This window comes from Sceloporus occidentalis, unplaced genomic scaffold, assembly GCF_023333645.1.
Source record: "Sceloporus occidentalis isolate IW3139 unplaced genomic scaffold, rSceOcc1.0.p SCAF_4, whole genome shotgun sequence".
NCBI classification, from domain to species: domain Eukaryota; kingdom Metazoa; phylum Chordata; class Lepidosauria; order Squamata; family Phrynosomatidae; genus Sceloporus; species Sceloporus occidentalis.
In genome coordinates this window covers 155,987,833-156,010,992 of record NW_028316984.1, presented here as the reverse complement: position 1 = coordinate 156,010,992, position 23,160 = coordinate 155,987,833, and the positions used below count along the sequence as shown (strand labels likewise).

Sequence of the window (23,160 nt, the reverse complement as noted above, 5' to 3'; positions counted from 1 at the left end):
TCCAGATCTCGGAGAGAATGTTGATTGAGACTGGTTCAATAAGGCATGGCACTTGGGACCTGAGGCTTTTAAGAATTTTATGTTCCTGAATCTGTCTGGACCTTGAGATCATTAACTTATTGAAGCGATTAAGATCTCCTGGAAAAATGCTTAGGAACTGTGTATGTCTATAGTAATAAAAGAAAGTGTCTGTTTGTGAGCATGTCTGTCTGTCTGTGAGCATGTCCATAATCCATTGGCACATCATGCCGGATGCCTCAAAATTTGACATATCATTGTTGGTTCATGTTCAAGTTGCAGTGTTGAGTTTCAAATCAAAATTCTAAACATGGGATAGTGGTTACTGTAGAACCTTTCCCCCCCAAATATCAGCCTTACTTAACCTTGCTCTTACTATATCATCCCAAAAGCATTCCTCCTCTCATTCCTTCAATCAATCAAAATCAAAATCAAAATTAATTTATCACACAATCCAAACCTGATGCTTAGCCTTTATACACACCTCAACCCTTACTTGGTATCCCGACATTACATCATGCCTCAAAAAAGGTGTGTGTTTGTTTTTGTGAGGGAGTATTGGGTATAGATTTGGGTAATAATGTAGAAATCAGGAAATGACTCACTGAGGCTGCACCAGCACTGCAGAAATAATCCAATTTGACACCACTTGAACAGATTGCTATGGGATTATGAGAATTGTAGTTTTGTGAGACATTTAGCTTTGGCTGTCAGACATCTCTGGTGCTCAAAGAAACTACAATTTCAAGCATTCCACAGCATTGGACCATGGTGTTAATCTGGATTTAGGGTTGCCATAATTTGCTACCACCAAACCGGGACAAAATGTAGAAAAAATGTAGGACACAATGTAGGACAAAATGTAGGATAGAATTTGCCCAAAAATGTAGGACATTCAAGAAAAATGGAGGACACAACCAACTAAAAGCCAGAAACATTAATATTTTTTAAAAAAATTAATATAAATCATTATTTACAAAAAAATCGAGGAGATATTGACACTAGACAGAAGGTACACAACAACAGATATAATGAAAAATACATCTTTACCAACCTGTGAGATGCATCTGCTTCTGCTGGAGGAGGTCACTGGAGGACTCCTTAATGCAGTGGCCTCTCTGAAGAGGGCCCAGCTGGCTGGCTAGGTCCCTTGTGGCTCCCTCACGGGCAGTGGAGACGCAGAAGGAGGTCTTGCCGTGGCAAGGCCTCCTTCTCTGGGTCCTAACCAGCTGGCTAGGCCCTTCTGCTCTCTTGGTGGCAGTGGAGCCACAGAAGGAGGCCTCGCCGTGACAAGGTCTCCTTCTCTGGTGTCTACCCAGCCGGCTAGGCCCCACGTGGATCCCTCGCAGATGGCAGAGCCGCGGAAGGAGGCCTCACTGCGGCAAGGCCCCCTTTTCTGGATTATTTCTGCAAAGCAGATGCAGGCTGAGGCATCTTCACTGAGATTACTGAGCATAAAACAGGGCAGGAAAATGTAAGAGGGCTCCTTGTGTTAACATTTGTTGCATTAGGTACAGATCCAAACAGTGGCGGCTACACATAAACTCATAGAATCATAGAAATATAGAGTTGGAAGAGACCATCCAGTTCAGCCCCTTGCCATGCAGGAACACACAATCAAAGCATTCCTGACATGACCATCCAGACATCAATCCATCTCAAATAGCAAATAACTAATGTTTACTGATAAGATCTTCTAGTGCTTGAGTCATGTCCTCTCTGTTTTCATCATGACAATGTACAATGGAAATCAACCTAAAGGGATAATTGATTACAGCTTTATTGATATTCCCTTGTTTGAGAAAGACTTCCTGGAACTGCATCCGTCTGCTTACTCTGTCTCAGTATAAGAGGATAATTAGATTATCAGATTAGTAATAAATTACTACTTTGGGCAGATGAATCATTACTCATTTCCTTTCTCTTATGTTTCACATTGTTCTATACCAGTGGTCCCCAAACATTTTTCAGGCAGCTGCCCTCTTTCCTCTTTGTCAACAATCCTAGCACACACACCCATGCTTATTTCTTGATATTAGGTCTACTGTTCTACTGCAAATTCAAAACAAGCAATATAGCAGTATAATGTCAGTATAGAATCTATATAGCAATAGCAAGTACATTTCTATACCGCTTATCAGTGCACTTAAGCACTCACTAAGCGGTTTAAAACGTGTAAGCTAATTGCCCCAACAATCTGGGTACTCATTTTAGCGACCTCGGAAGGATGCAAGCCTGAGTCAAGCTTGAGCCCTTTGCTGGTACTGAACTCGCAACCTTATGGTTTGTGACTGAGTGAGTGGCTGCAGTACAGGCATATAACAACTGCGCCACCAGGGCTCCTCCACTGCACCACCAGGGATCCTGATATTGATCATGGGCACAGGCCTTCAGGGTTCAATGAATGTCTCAGAGTTCATCTACACTGTAGAGATAATGCAATTTGTCACCAGTTTAATTGTTTTAGCTCCATCCTATGAAATCCTGGGATTTGTGGTTTTACAAGGTCTTTAGCCTTCTCTGCCAAAGAGTGCTGGTGCCTCACAAAACTAAAGACCACAGCATTCTATAGGATGGAGCCATGGTAGTTAAAGTGCTGTCAAACTACATGCACCGCAAATGTGGCTTATTTAGTTAAGTAGAGGCTGCATGGAAACTGCAGCACTTTGCATAGCTACAAGCATTAAAAGTATCTGGCAAAGGACAGAATTCCACACTTCCCTTTTCAGGTTTAGTCTTCTCCCTGAAGAGTGGAAAGTGTTTAAAAATTCTAGTCTTCTGGCTATTGCCCTTCAGTGATCTCCTTTATTGTGTGTTTCCTTGTAACCAGACAGGGAGCATCAGCCACTTGGTGTGAAGAGAGTTGTTCTTTGGGGGATTCTATTTCATGGGCTTCTGTCTCAAAGAGATTGGTTTATGGGGTGAGGAGCATGTTTCTGACTCAAGGAATTGCTAGCTGAGGAAGTTCATTTCATGCATGGTGTTGGGGCTGGCTTTAGAATCTGTATAGATTTAGAATCTGTGTAGATTGGGTCTGTATTGTAGTTTTTAATATATGTAATTTTATATTCTTTTATTGTTTTAAATTATTTAAAAACTTTTATTATAAAGTTTTAAAAATGTTTTTATTTGTGAGCAGCACTGGGTCCCTTTCTGATAGAAAGGTAGCATAAGAAAATGAAATAAATAAATTAATGCATACATAAATAGCTTATAGAAAATGGTTTTCTTGACCTACTTGTTTTTAGTCCTGACTGTAGTTCAGGGTCAGAGGAGTCTAGATTTCCAAGAAACTTTCCATTTAGTGATGCCAATGGGCTACTGCCCAAAACATACTGCCGAAATAATCCAGTTTGAAACCACTTTAATTGCCCTGGCTCAGTGCTAGGGAGCCCTGGGAGTTGTAGTTGATTGTGATACCAGAGCTCTCTGATAGAGAAGGCAAAATGTCTCACAAAACTACAGTTCCCAGACTTCCCTAGCATTGATCCAGGGCAGTTAGAGTGGTCACAAACTGGATTATTTCTGAAGTAAGTTTTGGACCTATGAAAGTCCATTCTTCAGCTCATAATTTAACAGTCTGATTCAGATGCATTCCTGAACAAAACCATATTGCCCTTGGCATTGTGGCTACTCTTTCTCTGCTTCTATTGCTACCACTGTTGGATTTTTATGCTCTACTTTCCCTACTTTGGGTTGGAAGGCTAAATATACCTCTCATATGAAAACAGCCATCTTTAATCTGCACAGTCATGTCCAGAGGAATTAAGAGTTGACCTAAGCAGCCCTGTTGGTGCAGTGGTTAAATGCATGTACTGCAGCCACTCACTCACAAACAAAAGGATTCTGGGTCCAGTACCAGCCAGGAGCTCCTTCTGAGATTGCTAAAATGAATACCCAGCTTGTTGGGGGCAATTAGCTTACACATTGTAAACCGCTAGGGAGTGCTTAAGTGCACTAAGTGGTATAGAAATGTACTTGCTATTGCTGAGCAAAGCATTAGAAGACTGGCTCATCACAATTCATGGTGCCCCTCCTGAAGTTCAGTTCATTTTCTGTGCTTAGCTCAAGAGAGGTTGAAAGAGAAACTTTTCCTTGCCAAATGTAACATGCAGCAACATGGAACACTCTAAATAAGGCAAGATATTTTAGTCTTGTTTCTGAAATTGCTAGTTTCAACCTCTTATTTTCTGAGTTCTACCCTATTCAATAAATGGCTTGGCACCATCTCTTCAGGAAAGGAGAAACTTCCTATAGAATTACTGGGGTGTGTGTGAGATAGAGAGCTCATGGGCACATACCGTGTATTAATGCAAAACTAAAGCTTTACTTATAAAGTTGAGCTATAAATTCACACAAGATGACAAATCTGCATGTAAATGTATTGTGGGATCTTTGCTTTGAGATTTAGTCATTTTAATGTGATTTTTGTACTACTTGCTTATATGAGATTATATGCAAATTTATTTGGAAACTTTAATAGTTTGATATTTCAAATATAGCTCAAGAACATCATTTCAAGCTGACTGTTATATTTATAATACAGGACATGACTTTATGGTTTTATCAGCTGCTCTGTTCAGAAGTAACACCTACTAGTTGGCTAAAATTATAATGCTTTCAGAAGGGTGAAAACTGTATTGTTTTGTTAGGTTTATTTTTTGCATGCTTTATCTTATCCTACAGAAATTTGTCCCCATTCTTACCATATCAAGTTAGTTTTGATACTGCAAAATGCATTGCTCTTTTAAAAAAATGGTTTTGCACTGTTTTCTACTGGCTTTATCAATATTGTGTTTAGGTTTTAGTAGTGTTATCAGCTTGTCAGTTCATTAGTTCACAGATACCCCTTTTAGCCTTGAACCTCCTATTTTCAAGTTAAAAAAAGGGATTTGTCCTAAATAGGATACTCTTTTTAATAGAAAAAATATATTGTTCCTCACAAACAATTCTGCTTCATCTTTTCCCCTTCATTTATACAAAATAAGACAATTTTAATCTTTTCAGCCATCCACATTGGAAGACAAAGAAACATTCATGGTATAGCTGTAATGTTTTCCTCTCATTTTGTACCCTAATTAGTGTGAGTGACAGTCACTTGTTCAGTGATAAGTGAGCCATACTTTTGCTGACACACTTTTGAACAAATATGCACAGGTTGGGATATTAAAAAAAAACCCCACCAAACAATGATACTTTTATTGGCCAACCAAAATGCACAATATACTTGTTGCAAGCTTTCAAAGCTGCACTAGCTTCATCTTTAGGCAAGATGTTACAAACGAAACAGGAGGGGAAAAAATGGAGATGTTAGCAAGATGTCTGCATTTTGTTGTTTCTGTCCTTAGTTAAGATGGTATGAAGAGTTCCTCCTCCTTCTGGCCATGTGGTAATTGAAAGTTTAACAAAATCCAGGAATAGATTTTGTGGGTGTTGGGGGCTATGTGGCCATGTTCTAGAAGATTTTTTTCCTGATGTTTCACCAGCATCTGTGGCTGCCATCTTCAGAGAATGCTCGCCTGGAAAGGAATTGGGTGTGTGTGTGTGTGTGTGTGTGTGTATACACACACACATACTGTGTGACCTGGAAAGGCAGGAGTGATTTGCATGTGTATTGTTCTGTTGGTAATGGTAGGCCTCAGGGTGGGAGGGTCTGCAAAAGAGGATTAGTGTCTGCTTGATTAGTGCTCATTGTCTGCTGGGAAAGCCCCTGACCCTGAGAGATTTCTCATTAGCATTTGATGAGTCTTCATCTTGCTATTTTTCAGGACTGGTAGCCAAACCTTGTTTACTTTAAGGGTTTCCTCTTTCCTGTTGAAATTGTCCAGGTGTTTGTGGGTTTCAATGGCTTCCTTGTGCATCCTGACATGGTAGTTATTGGCACGGTCCAGAATTTCAGAGTTTTCAAACAGTATTTTATGCCCAGGATGGTTTATAACATGTTCTGCTACTGCTGTTTTTTCTGGCTGACCCAGTCTGCGTGTCTCTCGTGTTCCTTGATTCTTGTTTGTATAGCCCTGCCAATAGCAACAGAACAATACACATGCAAATCACTCCTGCCTTCCCAGGTCACACAGTATATATATACCTGACTCCTTTCCTGTCAAGCATTCTCTGAAGATGCCAGCCACAGATACTGGCAAAACATCAGGAAGAAACTCTTCTAAAACATGGCCACATAGCCCGAAAAACCCACAAAAAACTATGGATGCCAGCCATGAAAGCCTTCAAAATCCAGGAAATTTAAAGTCCATTTCCATATCAACAGGACTCTTCTCTTGCAATCCAGTCAGGTCTCAATTCCTGTGTTCCAATAAAGATATTACTGTTTGGTGGATTTTTGTTTGCATTTGCTAAATGGCCGACACAACTACACTTGCATATAGGTTGGGCTATTCTATGTGTTAGAAATCTAACTTCAGGTCATAGTTCATATTAAAAACAATACTGGGTATGATTAGGCAAATAAATCAATAAAATCCTAGTTTTCTTTCATTGCTTGGTCAGTTTTTCATTTTTAAGATGTGTGCTTCATTTCTCTTTTCTTTTTTAAGATGCCTGAACATGGCTCATGTTTAATGATTGCCTTGCTTAAATAATACTGTACATGTTAATAAAGAAAAAAGGTACACAAAGTAAGACATGAAATTTGGTCATGGTGTTTCTTGTGAGCTGTTGTGCTGCCTCTTCCACTTTCCCAGATTGACTCAATAGCTGTTTTTTTTTTTTTTTAAGCAGGTGAAATATTTATAAAGAGTGATCAAATAACTTGATATCTCTGTTCCAAAATGACTGGTATTTTTGTTAGAAGAATGCTGTGGTTCACTGTGGAATGTTGACATGGATTCTGAATAAATTAACTCCAGTCAGTGTTTGTGGAACTCAGTGAGCAGGCATAATCATTAACAAACAACATGTGCTTCTGAAAGTATACTGGCTTAAAAAGAATGCAAGGTAATATAAGAAGGTACATATTTCTTGCTTGTTAAGGTTAAAGGCATGTGTTAAGATTGTGTCCTAGAGCCAGGCAATAGTATTTCTGTAGAAAAAAAAATGTTAACAACTGGTGAAAGAGCCTTGCTAGGTTGAATCTGAATGAGCTTTCTTTTTAAATAAAAATAAAAGAATGATTACTACTTCTAAGTGAATTGCCATCTATAAATCTAAGTACAAAGTAATTTTAATTCAAACGTAAGAACATGAACACTGAAACTATTTATTAATACAATTTATGCCAAAGAAGAATTCTATGTAGTACAAAACATTATATAGCGATTGTTATTTGCCAATGTTTTAGGCCAGGAGTACACAAAGTATGGCCTGCTGGTTGCATGTGGCCTCTGGACCCCTGTATTGCATGTGATTTGATTAGTCAAGAACATTCATTGAAAGGTGGAGGAAGACACCACCATCTGAAGAGGTTCAGAGTTATAGCTCTCCACCTGTCAATGCCAGGGCTTGCATCCATTGAAGGAAGGACAGAAAACATGGGGGGTGTTGTTGTCAGTGGCACTCTGGTCATATTTAGTAAACAAAGTTACATTGGACACTATGGAACTTATTTCTGAGTAAATACAGAATAGGATTGTGCTGCACATTTGTGCTAAAAATTTTTTTAAAGAACAAAGCTCTTTGGGTGTGAGAACAAAACATGCCTCCAGTGTGACAGAGAACACTAAACTATAGTCAGGCAGTTCAGATTAACTTTTTGAACTTATGCAACTTTCAAGAAGCAGTTTTGTTTAAAAAGTGAAAGCATTTTTTGTTACAAAGAACTAAGAAGAATGTGACTGTCTACCCCCCTGTGTTGGTGACAACAGACTGGGGGTGGTTGTGTTCTCGCCCACCATGGAGTTGGATGTAATATGTCAACAATTTTATTCTGTGAAGAAACCTAGCATGTTTGGGTAGGAACTAGGGATGAGATTTAAGCATATGTAAGTGCCAAGGAAAGATTGGAGGGCAGAGAAGAATGCATCCATGAATGTACTTTTATGAAGACAATGTTAGACTAAAGAAAGGTGCTTTACACAAAAAGATTGTGCTCCTATTCTTTGTGATCACTAACTGGGAATATTTTTTTTCAAATGAATACAGATGTGTAGGTTTGGGAGTATTCATGCTAGACTTTTACTGCAACACTCCTAGCTTTTGAACATAGTCTATACTTACAAAACAAAACTCACAAATGTTTGAACAACTATTGATATAGATTCATAAAACCATAGAATTTGTAGAGACTGATCCATCCAGTCCAAACTCGCTGCCGTGCAGGAATGCACAATTAAAGCACTCTTGACAGATGACATCTAGTATCTGTTTAAAAACCTTTAAAGAAGGAAACTCCACCACACCCCAAAGTAGTATATTCTACTGTCAGGCAGTGCTTACTGCCAGGAAGTCCTTCTTAATGTTTAGGTGGAATCTCTTTTCCTGTTGTTTGAATTCATTGCTCCATGTCCTAGTGAGTCTGTGGAGCAGTAGAAAACAGGCTTGCTCCATCTTCAATGACATCATTTCAAATATAAAACATGATTATCATGGCAAATCTGTTAACCTTCTCTTCTCTAGGCTAAACATATGTACAGTAATTCCCTAAGCCACTCCTCAGAGGGCATAGTTTCCTCTGGACATATTCCAGCTTGTCAATATCCTTCTTGTATTGTGGTACCCAGAACTGGATACAGTATTCAGTGTAAGGTCTGATGAAAGTAATAGAGTGGTACTATTGCTTCCCTCAGTCTAAACACTATATACCTATTGATACAGCCTAGAATTGCAGTGGCTTTTAAAGCTGCTGCATCACACTGTTGGCTCATGTTCAGCTTTTGGTCTAAGACTCCTAGATCCTTTTCACATACACTGTTGCCAAGCCAGTTGTCACCCATCCTGCTACTCCTCCTTTCCCATTTGTTCTGTATCTCTGTATTCTGACCACGAGTCTCAACCCACCAGGTTTCAGAGATGCCTATTGTATAATATTTCCTTTTCTGTATTAAGAGTTCAAGTTTATCTTGTTTATTTCCCACACTCTCTGCCTTAGTGTAGAGACTTCTAAGATCCTGGGACATTCTCCAAGCTGCTTATTTAGCACTATTGCATTCTTCTGCTATTTGTTCAGTTAGTGAGTATACTAAGACAAATGTTCTCTGTCCTCTTATAATACCTCCACACATTCTCTCGTAGCCTCCCCTCCCATCTGAGGAATTGTGTGTGTGAACATGAAGCCATGTATCTTTCCTTCAAATTCCTATTCATAACCTACTTTTTCCACATGACTTTAATAGTTTTTTCATGAATCTCATTTTCCCTAGAATCAAGCTAATTGTAGTGACATATTGTTTCCTTAATCAATCTGTGGTTTTCCTATAATCTACTTTAGATTGTAAATTGTTTTGGATCATTGATCAGTCTGTGCATATCATTCTGTAAGATGATATATATCTTGATTTGCATTGTATAAACTGGGATTGGGGAATGTGTGGTCCTCCATATACAGTATTTTTGTCCTGAAATTCTCACCATTTCCTATCATTTATGCTGGTTAGAGTTGAAGGGAGTTGCACTAAGAACATCTTGAAAGCCACATGTGCACCATTCCTGGTTTAAACAATGGGATGAGCATGGAATTACACTCCCATGGGTGAAATAGATGCTTCTGCCTTTGAAAGACTTCTGATATAGCAGAACATTTCTTCAGGCAGAATGAAAAGGAAGCAATTTTTTGTAAATTCTCTCTCCATTGCTAAATGTACTCCAGGGACAGGTGGGAGGTGGTCTTGGGGGCTGGAGGAGAAGCAAGTTGCTCCTCCAAGCTATGCCACTCTAGATGGTATAGTTGAAAGGCCCTTATCTTAAGGCTCTTTGGAATTGTATCACATACATCCAAGGCTGCTCCCCTAGTCCTCTAAAAGCCCAATTTAGAGGCCTAGCAGGAGCTACTGTTGGTAAGAAAACTAGATTAGTTTTATTTGTCTATGGTACAATGGCCATTACAAAACATTAGACAAGTTGAGTATCCTTTGTGGATAATTCCAGATTCTGAAATACTCAAATCCAAAACCTTTTCAGCTATGTATATGTACTGTTTTTGCCAGGCTGGAGATAGACATGACTGGAGAGGGATGTGAGGTTCTGTGAAATGGCAGAAAGCATAGATTTGTGCCAAGGACCACACTTGGGTGTCATTCACACTCACATTTTTGTACCAAGGAGATCCAAGGGAAAATCAGCAATGTGATACCGAATTAAAGTTCCCACTACATTTACCACAATCAAATTGTTGTTCATATTACCATAGTATCAATTTTGAATGGAGTCAATCAAATGTTGCACATCTTCATCATACTGCTTACATCAATATTTAAAGGTACTTTCATACTGATAGAGAATGGGAACCATGCAAAAGCAATGATGCACATAAGCTGTTAGATTTTATTTTTTTAAAAGTCCACTGTCTCGTCATGTTTCCAAGAGAACCCCCTCCCTGGCTTTTTGTAAGCTCTGGGAATCAGCCATCGGTGCAGATAAGGGGACTAATTCACTGGATAAAGAGGGTAAAAAAAGCTAGGCAGTGCTTTTCCGAAGCATGGGAAGTTTAAATCCACCACATTTATGGAGTCGGTTTCTTCGGTCTCGCAACTGAGTGTGGAGAGGGGAAAAATGGTGCTTTGCATGCCCCTGAAGTGGCGGAAAGCTGTTCTGAAGCCGCCGGCAAAAGGAGCGGTAAAAAACTGTTCCTGCTGATAGCTTTTTTGGGACTGCAGCAGCAGCCCACTTTGAGAGTGGACTGTGCAGTTGTTGCAGTCCTGGTCTGATTGTGGCTGGAGTGGACAGAGACCACTCTTTGCTGCTGGTCTGCTTTGCCACTAAGACAACTGTTTGCCTTTTGAGAAGACCACTGGCAAGTAGATTTTTCTGTAGGTTGCTTGGACTTCCTGGGCTGTTATGAGTCCCCTCTGCTCAGGAAATCTCTCTACTCCAGTGGAAAGACACTTCTCATCTTAATCTCTGCTAGACAAGAGATCTGTGGGGTTATAATTACCTGATCTATTGAAAGCAGGTTTCATTAAAATCAATGAGCCAAGTTTGTCATGAGACCTAAGTCAGTGGGCCTTACATTTCAATGATTTAATTTGGTATTATTATTGTTGTTGTTGTTACTATTATTATGATTACTATTATTCCTAATTTGTAAGAGCTAGCATGGTACAGTGGTTTGAGCACTGGACTATGACTCCAGAGAGCAGAATTTGAATCCCCAGTCAGACATGGAAACCCACTGGGTGATCTTTGACAAGTCAGACTTTCTCAGCCTCAGAGGAAGGCAATTCATACCTAAGCTGAACAAATCTTACCAAGACAGGTTGCCCCATGACAGGGTTGCCATAAATTGGAATTAGCTTGAAGGGACACAGCAACAACATAATTTTAATAGTTGCCCCAGCTTTGCCATCACTGAGTGATATAATGAGCAATCCATTTATCTTTGCTATGTAACATGTGATTAATACATATTTATTTCAAATGGGCTTTTTTTAAAAGCTAGTGTCACTTGTGTATATTTAAAACAGAATGTTCATTTATTAAACACTATTGTGTTTTTATGTTTGTTAGTAAATTTTACAATCTGTCAAGTATAATGCATAATCTAATTTTTAGAACAATGCTGATAATTATTACTGCTGTTAATCGCTTTGTGAGCATGTTGCTTTGAAACATACGCTCCTTTGTTTAGAAGATCTTTTAATTTTTTTTGTTCAAAGTATATATATAAATATCATTCTTCCATTATTACACAGTTTCTATTATGATCAGTTTCAAAAGCTTTAAGTGGCTTAGGCAGGTCTGAGATTTTTAGACAGAGGGGAAGCTCAGTGTGTGTATGTGTCATGTGTGTGTATTTGCCTGTCCTGTTGTCTGTTGACTTATGGTGACTCCATGAATTTCATTGGGCTTTCTTAGGCAAGGAATTATCAGAGATGGTTTTGCCAACTCCTTCCTCTGAAATATAGCAAACAACATCTGGTATTTGCTGGTGCTTGCCCATCCAAGTACTAAACAGTGCTGAACTTTCTTAGCTTACAAGATCAAATGGGATCTAGTGCTTTTAGGGTATTTAGGCAAAGCTAGAGGAGGAGTATAAATATTTAAATAAATATTTAAATAATTACAACAGTTTAATAAATAGCTAAACAAACCATCACTGGGTGTCTTGTTCTGACCTCAGCAGTGAGTGACTCATGGTGGTCGCATTGGTCAGCTTAGTGGGACACCCGTGTAGACAGCCACCCCTGTACAGAAATGGGGGGCCAGGTAATAGGAGGAGGAGATCAGGACAACTCTGAGGCCAGGATACTACAAGTTAGTAGTTAGGATACTCAGAGTATCCAGTGCAAGCAAGGGCTTAGTCTATTTAATCAGAAGTGAAAGTAGAAGTTAGTCTCAAAGGTGCTACAAGATCCTTTTATGTATCATTTTTATTTAACAGGCATTTGATGGTTAAGTTTATGGTGTTCGTGTGCTATATTTTTGTCTTTAATATTATGTTTTTAAACAATTACACTAATGGAATTTTAATATACTAGCTTGTTCAGTTGTGTTTTAACTTTTTATCACCATATTTTTAGCTTTCTCTTGTTTTAATCTTGCTGTAAGCTGCTTTTGGTCCCATGTTGGGAGAAAAATAATGGATAAATACATTAAAAACATAAAAACAAATAAATGAAATAACATGCTTTACTTGAAATGAGATGATCTGGTTCAGAATAAGTCAGTAGTTTGGTTCTAGTGGCAGCAGGGGTGGTACTGAAATTCTGAAGGCATCAGGAAATAGAAGAAATGTATCTGAAATGCTGTTTGGTCATCCTCCATCTCTCCTCAACAAGAGATTTGCCATGTCTGTATGAAAATATTTCTTTTTATGACAATAGCAGTGATTCTTATGTACCAAAGCACCTATGTACTTTGTTGGGTTATTTATGAATTTCTTTAAATACTTGATTGGTTCCAGATAGGCTCAAGAAAAACTAATGAACAATATAACAAAACAAAATTTAAAGTAACAGTGAAGTAGGACAGGCTACAGATAAAAAGCAACTCAGACAGATTAAAAAGCTTTAAAACCTGGCACATTTTCTTAGGGTGGGAATTTTATTTATTTATTTCATAACTGGAGCCCTGCTAGGGTTACCATACTGCCGGACCTCCAAACCGGGAAAAATGTAGGACAAAATTTTCAAATGCAGGACACACAAACATTTTGTCCTACATTTTCCCTCGCGATCGTGGCGGGGAGTGGAGGCCAAGCGGAAGGCTTTCCCTCCCCGCCTGGGCCCCGGGCCTCGCCGCGATCGGAGGCCAGGATCGGGGCCTCGCCTTGTTCCTGGCCCCCGCAGGGACCAGGAAGGAGGCGAGGAAACCACCGGCCATCTCTGGGACTTCGCCTCGTTCCTGGCCCCCACAGGGACCAGCAAGGAGGCGAGGAGACCGCCGGCCATCGCTGGGACTTCGCCTTGTTCCTGGCCCCCGGGACCGGGCAGGTGCCGCCAAAACCGGGGAAAACCCGGTTGCAGCCAGGTTATGGCAACCCTAAGCCCTGCAGCTGAGAAATCTTTCTTCCTCTTGATGCCTGTCATGCATTTGAAAAAAGCCTCATTTAATTTAGGACTTTAAAGATCCGCATGGTATAGTGGTTTGAGTATTGAACTATGACTGTGGAGACCAGTGTTCAATTCCTAGCTTGGCCATGAAATCCACTGGATGACCTTAGGCAAGTGACATGCTCTCAACATCAAGGGATGGCAATGGCAAATTTGTGAACAATCTTGCCAAGAAAACCACATGATAGGTTCGCCTTAGGATCACCATAAGTCGAAAATGACTTGGAGGCACACAGCAATAAGCAAACAGCTGGCATTTTGACTTGGCATCACAAATGAAGAAATAGTCAGTAAAACTATTGAGATGTTGTCCTTGTTAAAATTGTGACAGCTGCATTCTGAGTTGAGACTGCCATGGTCGTCTTAGTCAACGATCTCCATCTGGGCATGGACAGGGGAAGTGTGACCCTGTTAGTGCTCTTGGACCTCTCAGCAGCCTTTGATACTATACCACACCTGAAAGAGTTAAGTATTGGGGGCACTGCATTCCAGTGGCTCAGGTCTTACCTCTTGGGAAGGTTCCAGATGATGATGCTTGGGTATATTTATTTGACCAAGAGGGAACTCAAATTGTGTGTCCCTCAAGGAGCAATTCTGTCCCCAATGCTGTTTAACATTTACATGAAGCCGCTGGATGGACACATGGGGCAGGGTGTTCTCAGTACGCTGATGACACCCAAATATACAGTCGACCCTTCTTCTACACAGATTTTTTATACATGGATTCAAAAATCCACAGTTTGAAAATGTTCAAAAAAAGTATAAATTTCAAATATCAAACCTTGATATTTCATTTTTTATAAGGAGCACAATTTTGCTAAGTCATTATGTTTAATGGGACTTGAGCATCCATGGATTTTGTTATTCATGGGGGATCTTGGAACCAAACCTCAGTGTATAAAAAGGGTCCACTGTATTTCTCTATGTCTTGGACTGCAGCAGTGACTAGGGATGACATCTCTCCTCTTCGTGAATGTCTTAAGGTGGTAATGGTCTGGATGTGGGAAGACTGACTAAAGTTGAATCCAGATAAGACATACTTGCTATAGGAAACCCGAACCCAGGTATGGAGATATGTTCACTGGTCCTAGATGGGGTCACACTTCCTCAAAAGGACTGTGTTTGCAGTTTGGGAGTGCTCCTGGACTCATCCCTTCAATTGACAGCTCAGTTAGATGCGACGACCAGTAGCGTTTGTTATCAGCTTTGGCTGATACGCCAACTATGACTCTACCTGGCACCGGGTGACCTAGAAACAATAGTACAGTGCACATATGTGATCAAGCTGTGTGGGGCGCAAGGGGCGGCACGTCCCATTTACATGAATGGTGCACACGCCTACGCCGCTGTGCGCACAAGCCCCATTCACCATACGCGGGGGGGGGAATGGACCCCAAGGTAAGGTGAGGGTCACTGTATACGTTCTGGTAACCTCTCAATTAGACTTCTGCAATGCAATCTACATGGGGCTACCCTTGTACCAAACTCAGAAACGTCAGTTAATGCAAAATACGGCAGCCAGGTTGATTGCTGGAAAATCAAGAGGCGACCACATAACTCCAGTTCTGAAATATTTACACTGGCTGCCAATTAGTTTCCGAGCACAGTACAAGGTGTTGGTAATCACCTTTAAAGCCCTACATGGCTTAAGTCTAGCTTACTTAAGGGAATGTCTCCTTCCATACAATCCACCCCGCATTCTCAGGTCCTCTAGGACAAATTTACTACAGCCAAAGAAGACCAGGCTTGCTGTGGTTATCCAGAGGACCTTTTCATCGGCTGCTTCTAAACTTTAGAATGACCTACCAGAGGAGATCCGTAACATAACATCTCTTGAGGCCTTTTAAAAAGTAATTAAAATGGATCTCTTCTGGCAGGCATTCCCAGACTGATACACGCCCCCGTCCACTGTCCCACAACTATGACTCTCCTTAAAATCGCTTCATTGTAATGGGGATTAATTCTATTGTAATTTTTATTGTGATTTTAATAATTCACTTTTTATGTTGCTGTGTTTTAAATTGTGGGTTAGGGATTGTGTTATTATTTTATTATTTTATTTTGATTGTAACCCACTCTGATCCTCCAGGGAGATCCGGCTATAAATATTATTATTATTAATAATATTAATATTAACCAAAACCTCTGAATCATGATGAAAGATAGCCACACATATAACATATTGCAGTAGTCTGCAATATGTAGAGGTTCCTAGGGCATTGGTATTCCTCTGTCCAAGAGTGGCTGGACCTAGTGAAACAGAGAAAATGCAGTAAAATGTCATAAAAAGAAAATGCAATTTGAATTGATTTCCCCCTTCTCTGTATAAGGATTCCTATCACAAGAAAGAGTTTGCTATTAGTACAGTGGACCCTTGGTATCCACTGGGGCTTGGATCCAGGAACCCCTACCCCACCGCCATGGATACCAAAATCCTTGGGTGCTCAAATCTCATTAAATGCAGTGGCATAGTAAAATGGTGTCCCTTATAAAATGGCAAAATCAAGCTTTGCTTTTTGGAATTTATATTTTTTTAATATTTTTAATCCATGGATGGTTGAATCTGTGGATGAAGAATCCATAGATAAGGAAGTTTGACCGTATAGGATACTTCTGTTTTGTCTTTGTCCTTTTCATTAAAATTTGATCTTGTTTAGCATATTCTGTCAGCTAAAAAATCATATTTAAATGTGCTTGGTGAATATGATAAACTTGGGCAAGAAATATTTGCCTTATGTTTTCCTCTTGGAATCCGAAGCTGATACACATTTGTTTGTCCTGTCCAATAAACAAGTGTTTAATCTGTTAAAAAGCCTCTAGTTAGGCTGCCATGGCAACCAAACAATGATTGAAACTCAGCTGTCATAGTGACTTGCCTGGCCTGCACTTTACCATTCCAAAGCTTTTGTTAAGAAGAAAAAAGAGAGTGAGTGAGTAAGGAAAAAAGCCTGCAATGTGTTATGGGAGTCTGTGTGGATGAACAGAGAAGACCTTTTGTGGTAGCAAAATGTTCAGGAACAATTTGAGAATACAAACTTGACTTTGGTTCATGGTCATTCTTGCCTTGTGCCTTCACACTGCAATGGCAAAAATAGTTGAAATTTTTCCAAACACTTCCTGGCTAGTGTGCTGTGTATAACTGCTCCCCCCCCCCCCCCCCCCGAATCATGGGCAAAGGGGTACAAAATCTTAACAAATATAAATTGTGGTTTGCCAGTGTGGTATAGTGGTTTGATCATTGGACTATGACTCTGAAGGCCAGGGTTCAAATCCCTGCTCAGCCATGGAAACCCACTGGGTGACCATGGGCAGGCCATACTCTCTCAGTCTCAGAGGATGGCAGTGGCAAACCCCCGCTGAAGAAACTTGTCAAGAAAACTCTCTGATAGGTTCGCTTCAGGGTTGCCATAAGTTGGAAATGTCTTGAAGGCACATAGCAGCATCAAGAACAACAACTACTACTACTCAGACTTATTTGAACATAGGGGTAGCCACTCTTGGCATCAAGGTTGCCTTTTGAGGCTACAATTTAAAATGAAACTAAGAGATAGGTTGTCTACAGGCCACTAAATGAGCAAATGGGCCCAAGGTTTAGGACAACTGATACAGCTAGAGGAATGGAAAGTCAGACTAAGACATACACATACAGGTCACATTTGGCTCCTACTCGGCTGTTCGGTATTCCACACTGTCCCCATTGTCCTGTCCCCCATTGTTAATTTATACTCTTAAATTAACAATGTCATATATTGTTTGTTTATGGATACAGATAATAACCATCCTGTATTGAAATCTGCATACAATATGCACTTCAATATGTGAGTATGTATGTTTGCTGCTTTGCTTCTCTGCAGTTTGGAACCATGTGCAATGGTTGTGTGTTCCTAGAATTCTTTTCCTAGGGAGACTGGACTGACTCCATCCTTGCTGTTTTTCTATCAACAGGTGATTATATTTTAGTTCCAACAGGCATTGGAGAACTGATTGTTCTTTCAATAAAAGGGTTTTTCTTGGTGTAATATATCACTAGTATTAAATTGTTTTTAAGTTGAGAAGTTTTGACTGATTTTAATTGTGTAAGACATTTTAATGAAATTCTGAACATAATTTTGGTACTTTTTAAATCTAGTGATACAATACTCAATATGAGTATGGCACAGAAGTTTGCAGAAATGACCCTTCTTCCTCCAAGTAGAACCAACTGCAGGATTCTTGCATTGTTCACTTTGCGATTGCTATGACTTACAATTTTTGTTCCCTCTGAAACCAACTGCTGTATTGCTTTCCCTGATTAGTTATTCATATGTTGGTATAAATGCATTAACAAAAGCAAGCCTTCTGCCAAACTGTTGGCAGAAGGATATAAGAACAGGACAGGCTTCACTTTTGCAGGTGAGCAAATCCAGAGACATGGAGTAGCCACCAAAAAACCTTTCTTTCTAATCCTAACGATAAGTGCCTCTGAGGGTTGGAGGTCCTAGAGAAAGTCCTCGCTTCAAGAAAGCTGAAAACAGAAGAAAATATCAACATTATTTTGGTAGAATTCAATGACATAGCTGTGTTAGTCTGAAAAATCAGTATGCAAAAGAACTTTACAGTATCTTTGAGACTACAGACCTCATCCCACAGGGCTTTTAGAATGGGCCTGGAGCAGAACGAAAGGGGGTGGGAAGGGAACGGAACGGGGAAAGGATGCAGAATGCTGCCAATGCCTCTGGAAGTCCCCGTTCCATTCCCCAACTGTCCCACAGAGGGTGATTTTCAGGAACTGTTCAGAAAGAAGTTGTAGCATAAGTTTTTGGAGAAGAGCTTTCAGAAGACGTTATAGCATGAGCTTTCCTTGCATCTGAGGAAGTAGACCAAATCTATGAAAGCTCATGCCAAAACTTCTTTTGCACAGTTAGTCTCAAAGGTGCTGCAAGATGCTTTTGCATACCATTAATTTGATAGGTTCCTCTACAAATATCATAATGATAGTAAAACAAAGAAAGTTATGTCATATTCTGAAATTAGTCTACTAGATTATATACCATATTTAAAGTAATAAAAACATTTTTGTACTGTTTCTGTGTAAATAAATATAATGTTATCCATTTGCAGTTTCCTGAATGTGGCTTCTATGGGATGTATGATAAAATCCTACTTTTTCGACATGACCCTACCACTGAAAATATTCTCCAGCTTGTCAAATCAGCTACTGATATTCAAGAAGGTGATCTTGTTGAAGTTGTGTTATCAGGTAAAATGCTCATTTTAATGCTTTCTTATTTTTATTTCTTTTATAAAAAATATTATTGTTAAAAAATAGAAAACAAATATACATATACAGTCGCCCCTCCATTTTCACAACCTTGGAGTCCATGTCCCTTGGAAAGATATGAGGGGTAAATGGAGGGTGACACAATGGGGTGCGTGCCTGAGGCGTGTGTGTTGCAGCACATACAGGAGTGTGCCGCCATTCGAATCAGTAGGGACTCCAATATCAGCAGTCTTCCATTTTCGCAGGGGATACAGAATGGATCCCTCACGAAAACGGTGGGGCGACTTTACGTACAAGACAAAACAGTTCCATTACATTTACACAAACATCTGACATACAAATAAAATGACTTCCTACTTCATTATTATATCTGATATTGTAAAAATCTGTTCTTTTCTTTTCTTTATTTAATTCCTCCATACAACATTTAATATTATTTCATGTGTATGTCTGTGTATGTTTCTCTTACTTTCATTTTGTTTGCATTTCCTATATATCTACATAAATATCTAATTTCCTATCCACATATTTATATACTCTCATATGTACAAATCTCATAAATAACTTTTTCAATTTTAATCCTCTATACCATAAATAACATTTTCCTTCCCATATTTCTTTGAAATTCATTTGTAGGCTTAACCAAACTTGCTTATATTTATCCATTGCTTCATTTCTAATCAAGCAGATAACCTTGTCTATTTCCATGAAATAATATAATTTCAGCATCCACCATTGTTCTTCCCCTGCTTTCCATTTCTTTGTATTCTGACTGCCACTATCATATAAAATAACAACTTGCCATGCTTTCTTTCTGTCTCTTCGTCAGTTGTCAGTAGATATAGCTTAGGGTCCAGCTTCATATTTATGTTTAGTATCTTCATACACACTAAGTGAATTTGCCTCCAGTATTTTTTTTTACTTGTTTAAAGTCAGACCAAAGTACCTTTTTTCCCTAAACATTTTCAACATTTGTTTTGTGTGTGTGTTTATTTATTTTAGTTATTTTATCAGGAATCAAGTACCACCTAAAATTTATCTTACAATAATTTCCCTTTACATCATAACTAAGTATGGCACTGTAAGTACAAGACTAAGAAAAGGCTAAACTCATAACTACTTAAATTGTTATATACGTATCAGTGATAGGAAAGCAGAAATTATGTATTCTTTTAAATGTAAGGCATAGAGGAGAATCCATTTGGGTGCAATGCAGTCCTATAATTATAACTCTAGTTTTGTATTACCTATGGTAGCTGAAAGAACTATAGCTTTCTGACTGATTTTTAAAAATGATTTAGTTGACAATGAATTCACTTATTTTATTTATGGAAAATTCATAGTTTTGTTTTATAATATAATATATGCCAGGATCCAAATGGGTATTTTCATGATTGCATGAAACAGAGAGGAAAAGCAATCCTTTTTCACACATCTGCAATCCCCCAAGAACCAAGAACCCATTGTGGGGCAATATAATAACAATAACAATAATAATAATATTTATTTATTTATTTATTTATATCCTGCCTCTCCCTTCTGGGATCTAGGCGGGTAACAACAGTCCAACAAAACGGATATACAGACAATAATAAAATTTCCCTAATCCTCTTAACCCTCCCTTCTTCTGCTAAAATTACACATAAACATCAAGACACAATACAATACCCCCCGCCTGGAATAACTGTGATTTACTAATATCAGTGAAAACTGTTACTGTGATTTTAAAATATCTGTGATTCAAAACTGTGATTTTCTGTGATTTCTGTGATCTGTACACTACGATACTGTTGCTACTGATCCAGGATTGAATCAGTGATTTTCTGTTATTTCAGTGGTTCCTGTGACCTGGCCACTACTGTATTTTTATTTGTTAATTAATTTGTGTAATATTAAAATATGTATTTATGTTATTTAAATAATATAAAAATAATTGACAAATGTTGAGGGATTCAGACCCGTTGGACCTCCCTGGCTATGCCCTTAGTAGTAAACCAATGCATAAATCAATTTTTCTTACCGCAATATCAGAAGAATTCAAAATAGTTTTTGAAGAGATATCATCAATACAAACAGTTGGATGTTTGCTCTTCATATATTTCTTTAGGTTGGAAGTAGATGTCTTGAAAGATAGCTTGTTTTTACATAAATTGCATTCTGCAGTACTGTCACTTTTTGGAGAAAAAAACCTCCAAACAGGACTCCTAAATTTCTGTGTTTTATTCATTTTAAGACACTGATTATTTATATAGCTATAACAGTCAGTCAGAGTTCCAGCAGTGATCTGTGAAAAAGTAGCAGTTCTGTGAAAATCACAGTTTAGAGCTCAGTAGCAGAATGAATCACAGTCACTGAAAAAGTAGCAGTTCTGTGAAAATCACAGTTTGGAGCTCAGTAGCAGAATGAATCACAGTCACTGAAAAAGTAGCAGTTCTGTGAAAATCACAATTTGGAGCTCAGTAGCAGAATGAATCACAGTCACTGAAAAAGTAGCTGTTCTGTTTAAATCACAGTTTGGAGCTCAGTAGCAGAATGAATCACAGGCGGGTTATAGACCGTCCATTTGGGGCGGTCTGCACCCACTTCTTTCCCCGCCGGATTGGGGCCTCAGCGTGCAGAGCGGCAGCCGCTGAGGCCCCGATCCGCCGCTTTTCAGGCTGCAGGGAAGCAGCAGAACGCCGCTTCCCCGCAGCCTGAAAAGGGGTGTCCCTGGGGCTTCAAGCCCCAAGGACATCCCGCGGCGGTGGGGAGAAGGAGAAAGGGGCCGCTTGGCCCCTTTCTCTTTTAGTCCGCTGGGCGCAGCCGTCTGAAGGCTGCGCCCAGCGGACTAAACCAGGAAGGAGCTCCGAAACGGAGCTCCTTCCTGCTCCGTGTTCAGGGCGCACTAAGCACCCTGGTGCGGAGCAAGGACGTCACGTCCATGCCGCCCCATCTAGAGGCGGCGCGGCCGTGACGTCCTCACGGCGGCGGCCATATGGAAGGGCCGCTGCCGTTTAGTGCGTGATGAGCACACACTAGGGTTAGGGCGGTGCGGAAGCACCGCCCTTTTGTAACCCTAGTGCGTGCTCGTCATGCACTAAAGTGCTGGTTTGTAACCGGCCACAGTCACTGAAAAAGTAGCAGTTCTGTGAAAATCACAGTTTGGAGCTCAGTAGCAGAATGAATCACAGTCACTGAAAAAGTAGCAGTTCTGTGAAAAGTAGCAGTTCTGTGAAAATCACAGTTTGGAGCTCAAGAGCAGAATGAATCACAGTCACTGAAAATCACAGTTTGGCATTCAAGCCAGTCACAGTTCCAAACAGTGACTAAAATATCTGTGAAAAAGTAACAGTTCTGTGATTCTATTCCATTCTCGAATTATTCCAAGAGGCCATCAGGAGAGGCGGTGAAAGAGTAAATGGATCAATTTGGTTAATTCAGATGGAGGTTAGTCTGGAAAGGCCCGCTGGAAGAAATCTGTCTTTGTCCGTAATATGGTGGATCTCTTTTGGCAGGTCATTCCATATTTTAGGAGCGGCAGCTGAAAAGGTCCTCTGGGAAGTCACCACCAGCCTGGTTTTCTTTGGCTGGAGTAGATTCCTCCCAGAGGACCTGAGTGTGCGGGAAGGACTGTATGGGAGGAGGCATTCCCTCAAGTATGCTGGACCCAAGCCATGTATATAAGGCTGCAGAGAAAGGGGTGAAAGTTTCATCAAAGTAGCAGATATTTCCTTGTGCAATGATGGATATAAGTCTATATTCCCCAAATAAAAAGGTCTCAGCTAGTTTTCACAGTGGGCTGTCCAAACAACATACAGGATGATTGGAGCCAAATCTGTTATTTTTCATCACCTCAGGGCTTTAATCTGGAGAAATAAAAGTGGGGATTTATCTCAGTTTGGATATCTCATTGTTTTTCCATAGCGATGTTGGTGTGAAGCCAGGGAAGGAGTTAAGAAATACATAAATTTGAATGCATAAGGAGCAAAGAAAGAAAGAAAAAACATGTGTGGTTGTGCATATTGCAATTTATTGGATCAAAGTGTGTTCTAAAGGGAAAACTGTGTAGATAGTCTGTCTGAACTCACCTTTGTGTGTGTAGATAAGCCCATTGTTGCTGCAGATTGGAGTAACCCAAAGGTAAAACGGACTTTCCTGTCAATGTAAATGCACCCTTAAACTGCCAAAGTATGTTGTTGTTATATTCATTCATGTACTGCCTTTTCCACTACTAAGATTGAA

At 39.7% G+C, this 23,160-nt stretch overlaps 1 protein-coding gene across 4 annotated transcripts in view; it reads left to right on the top strand.

Annotated features, from left to right (window-relative positions):
* Positions 1-23,160, top strand: part of PRKD1 (protein kinase D1) — a 152,277-nt gene that overhangs the window by 72,159 nt on the left and 56,958 nt on the right. For 3 of the 4 annotated variants that reach the window (XM_089522048.1, XM_089522049.1, XM_089522047.1), the window contains exon 2: positions 18,780-18,918. In XM_089522048.1, the coding sequence (XP_089378174.1) occupies positions 18,780-18,918 (139 nt within the window). Of the gene's footprint in view, positions 1-18,779; positions 18,919-23,160 lie in introns of those variants that run through there. The other variant, XM_089522051.1, reaches the window with a different exon arrangement.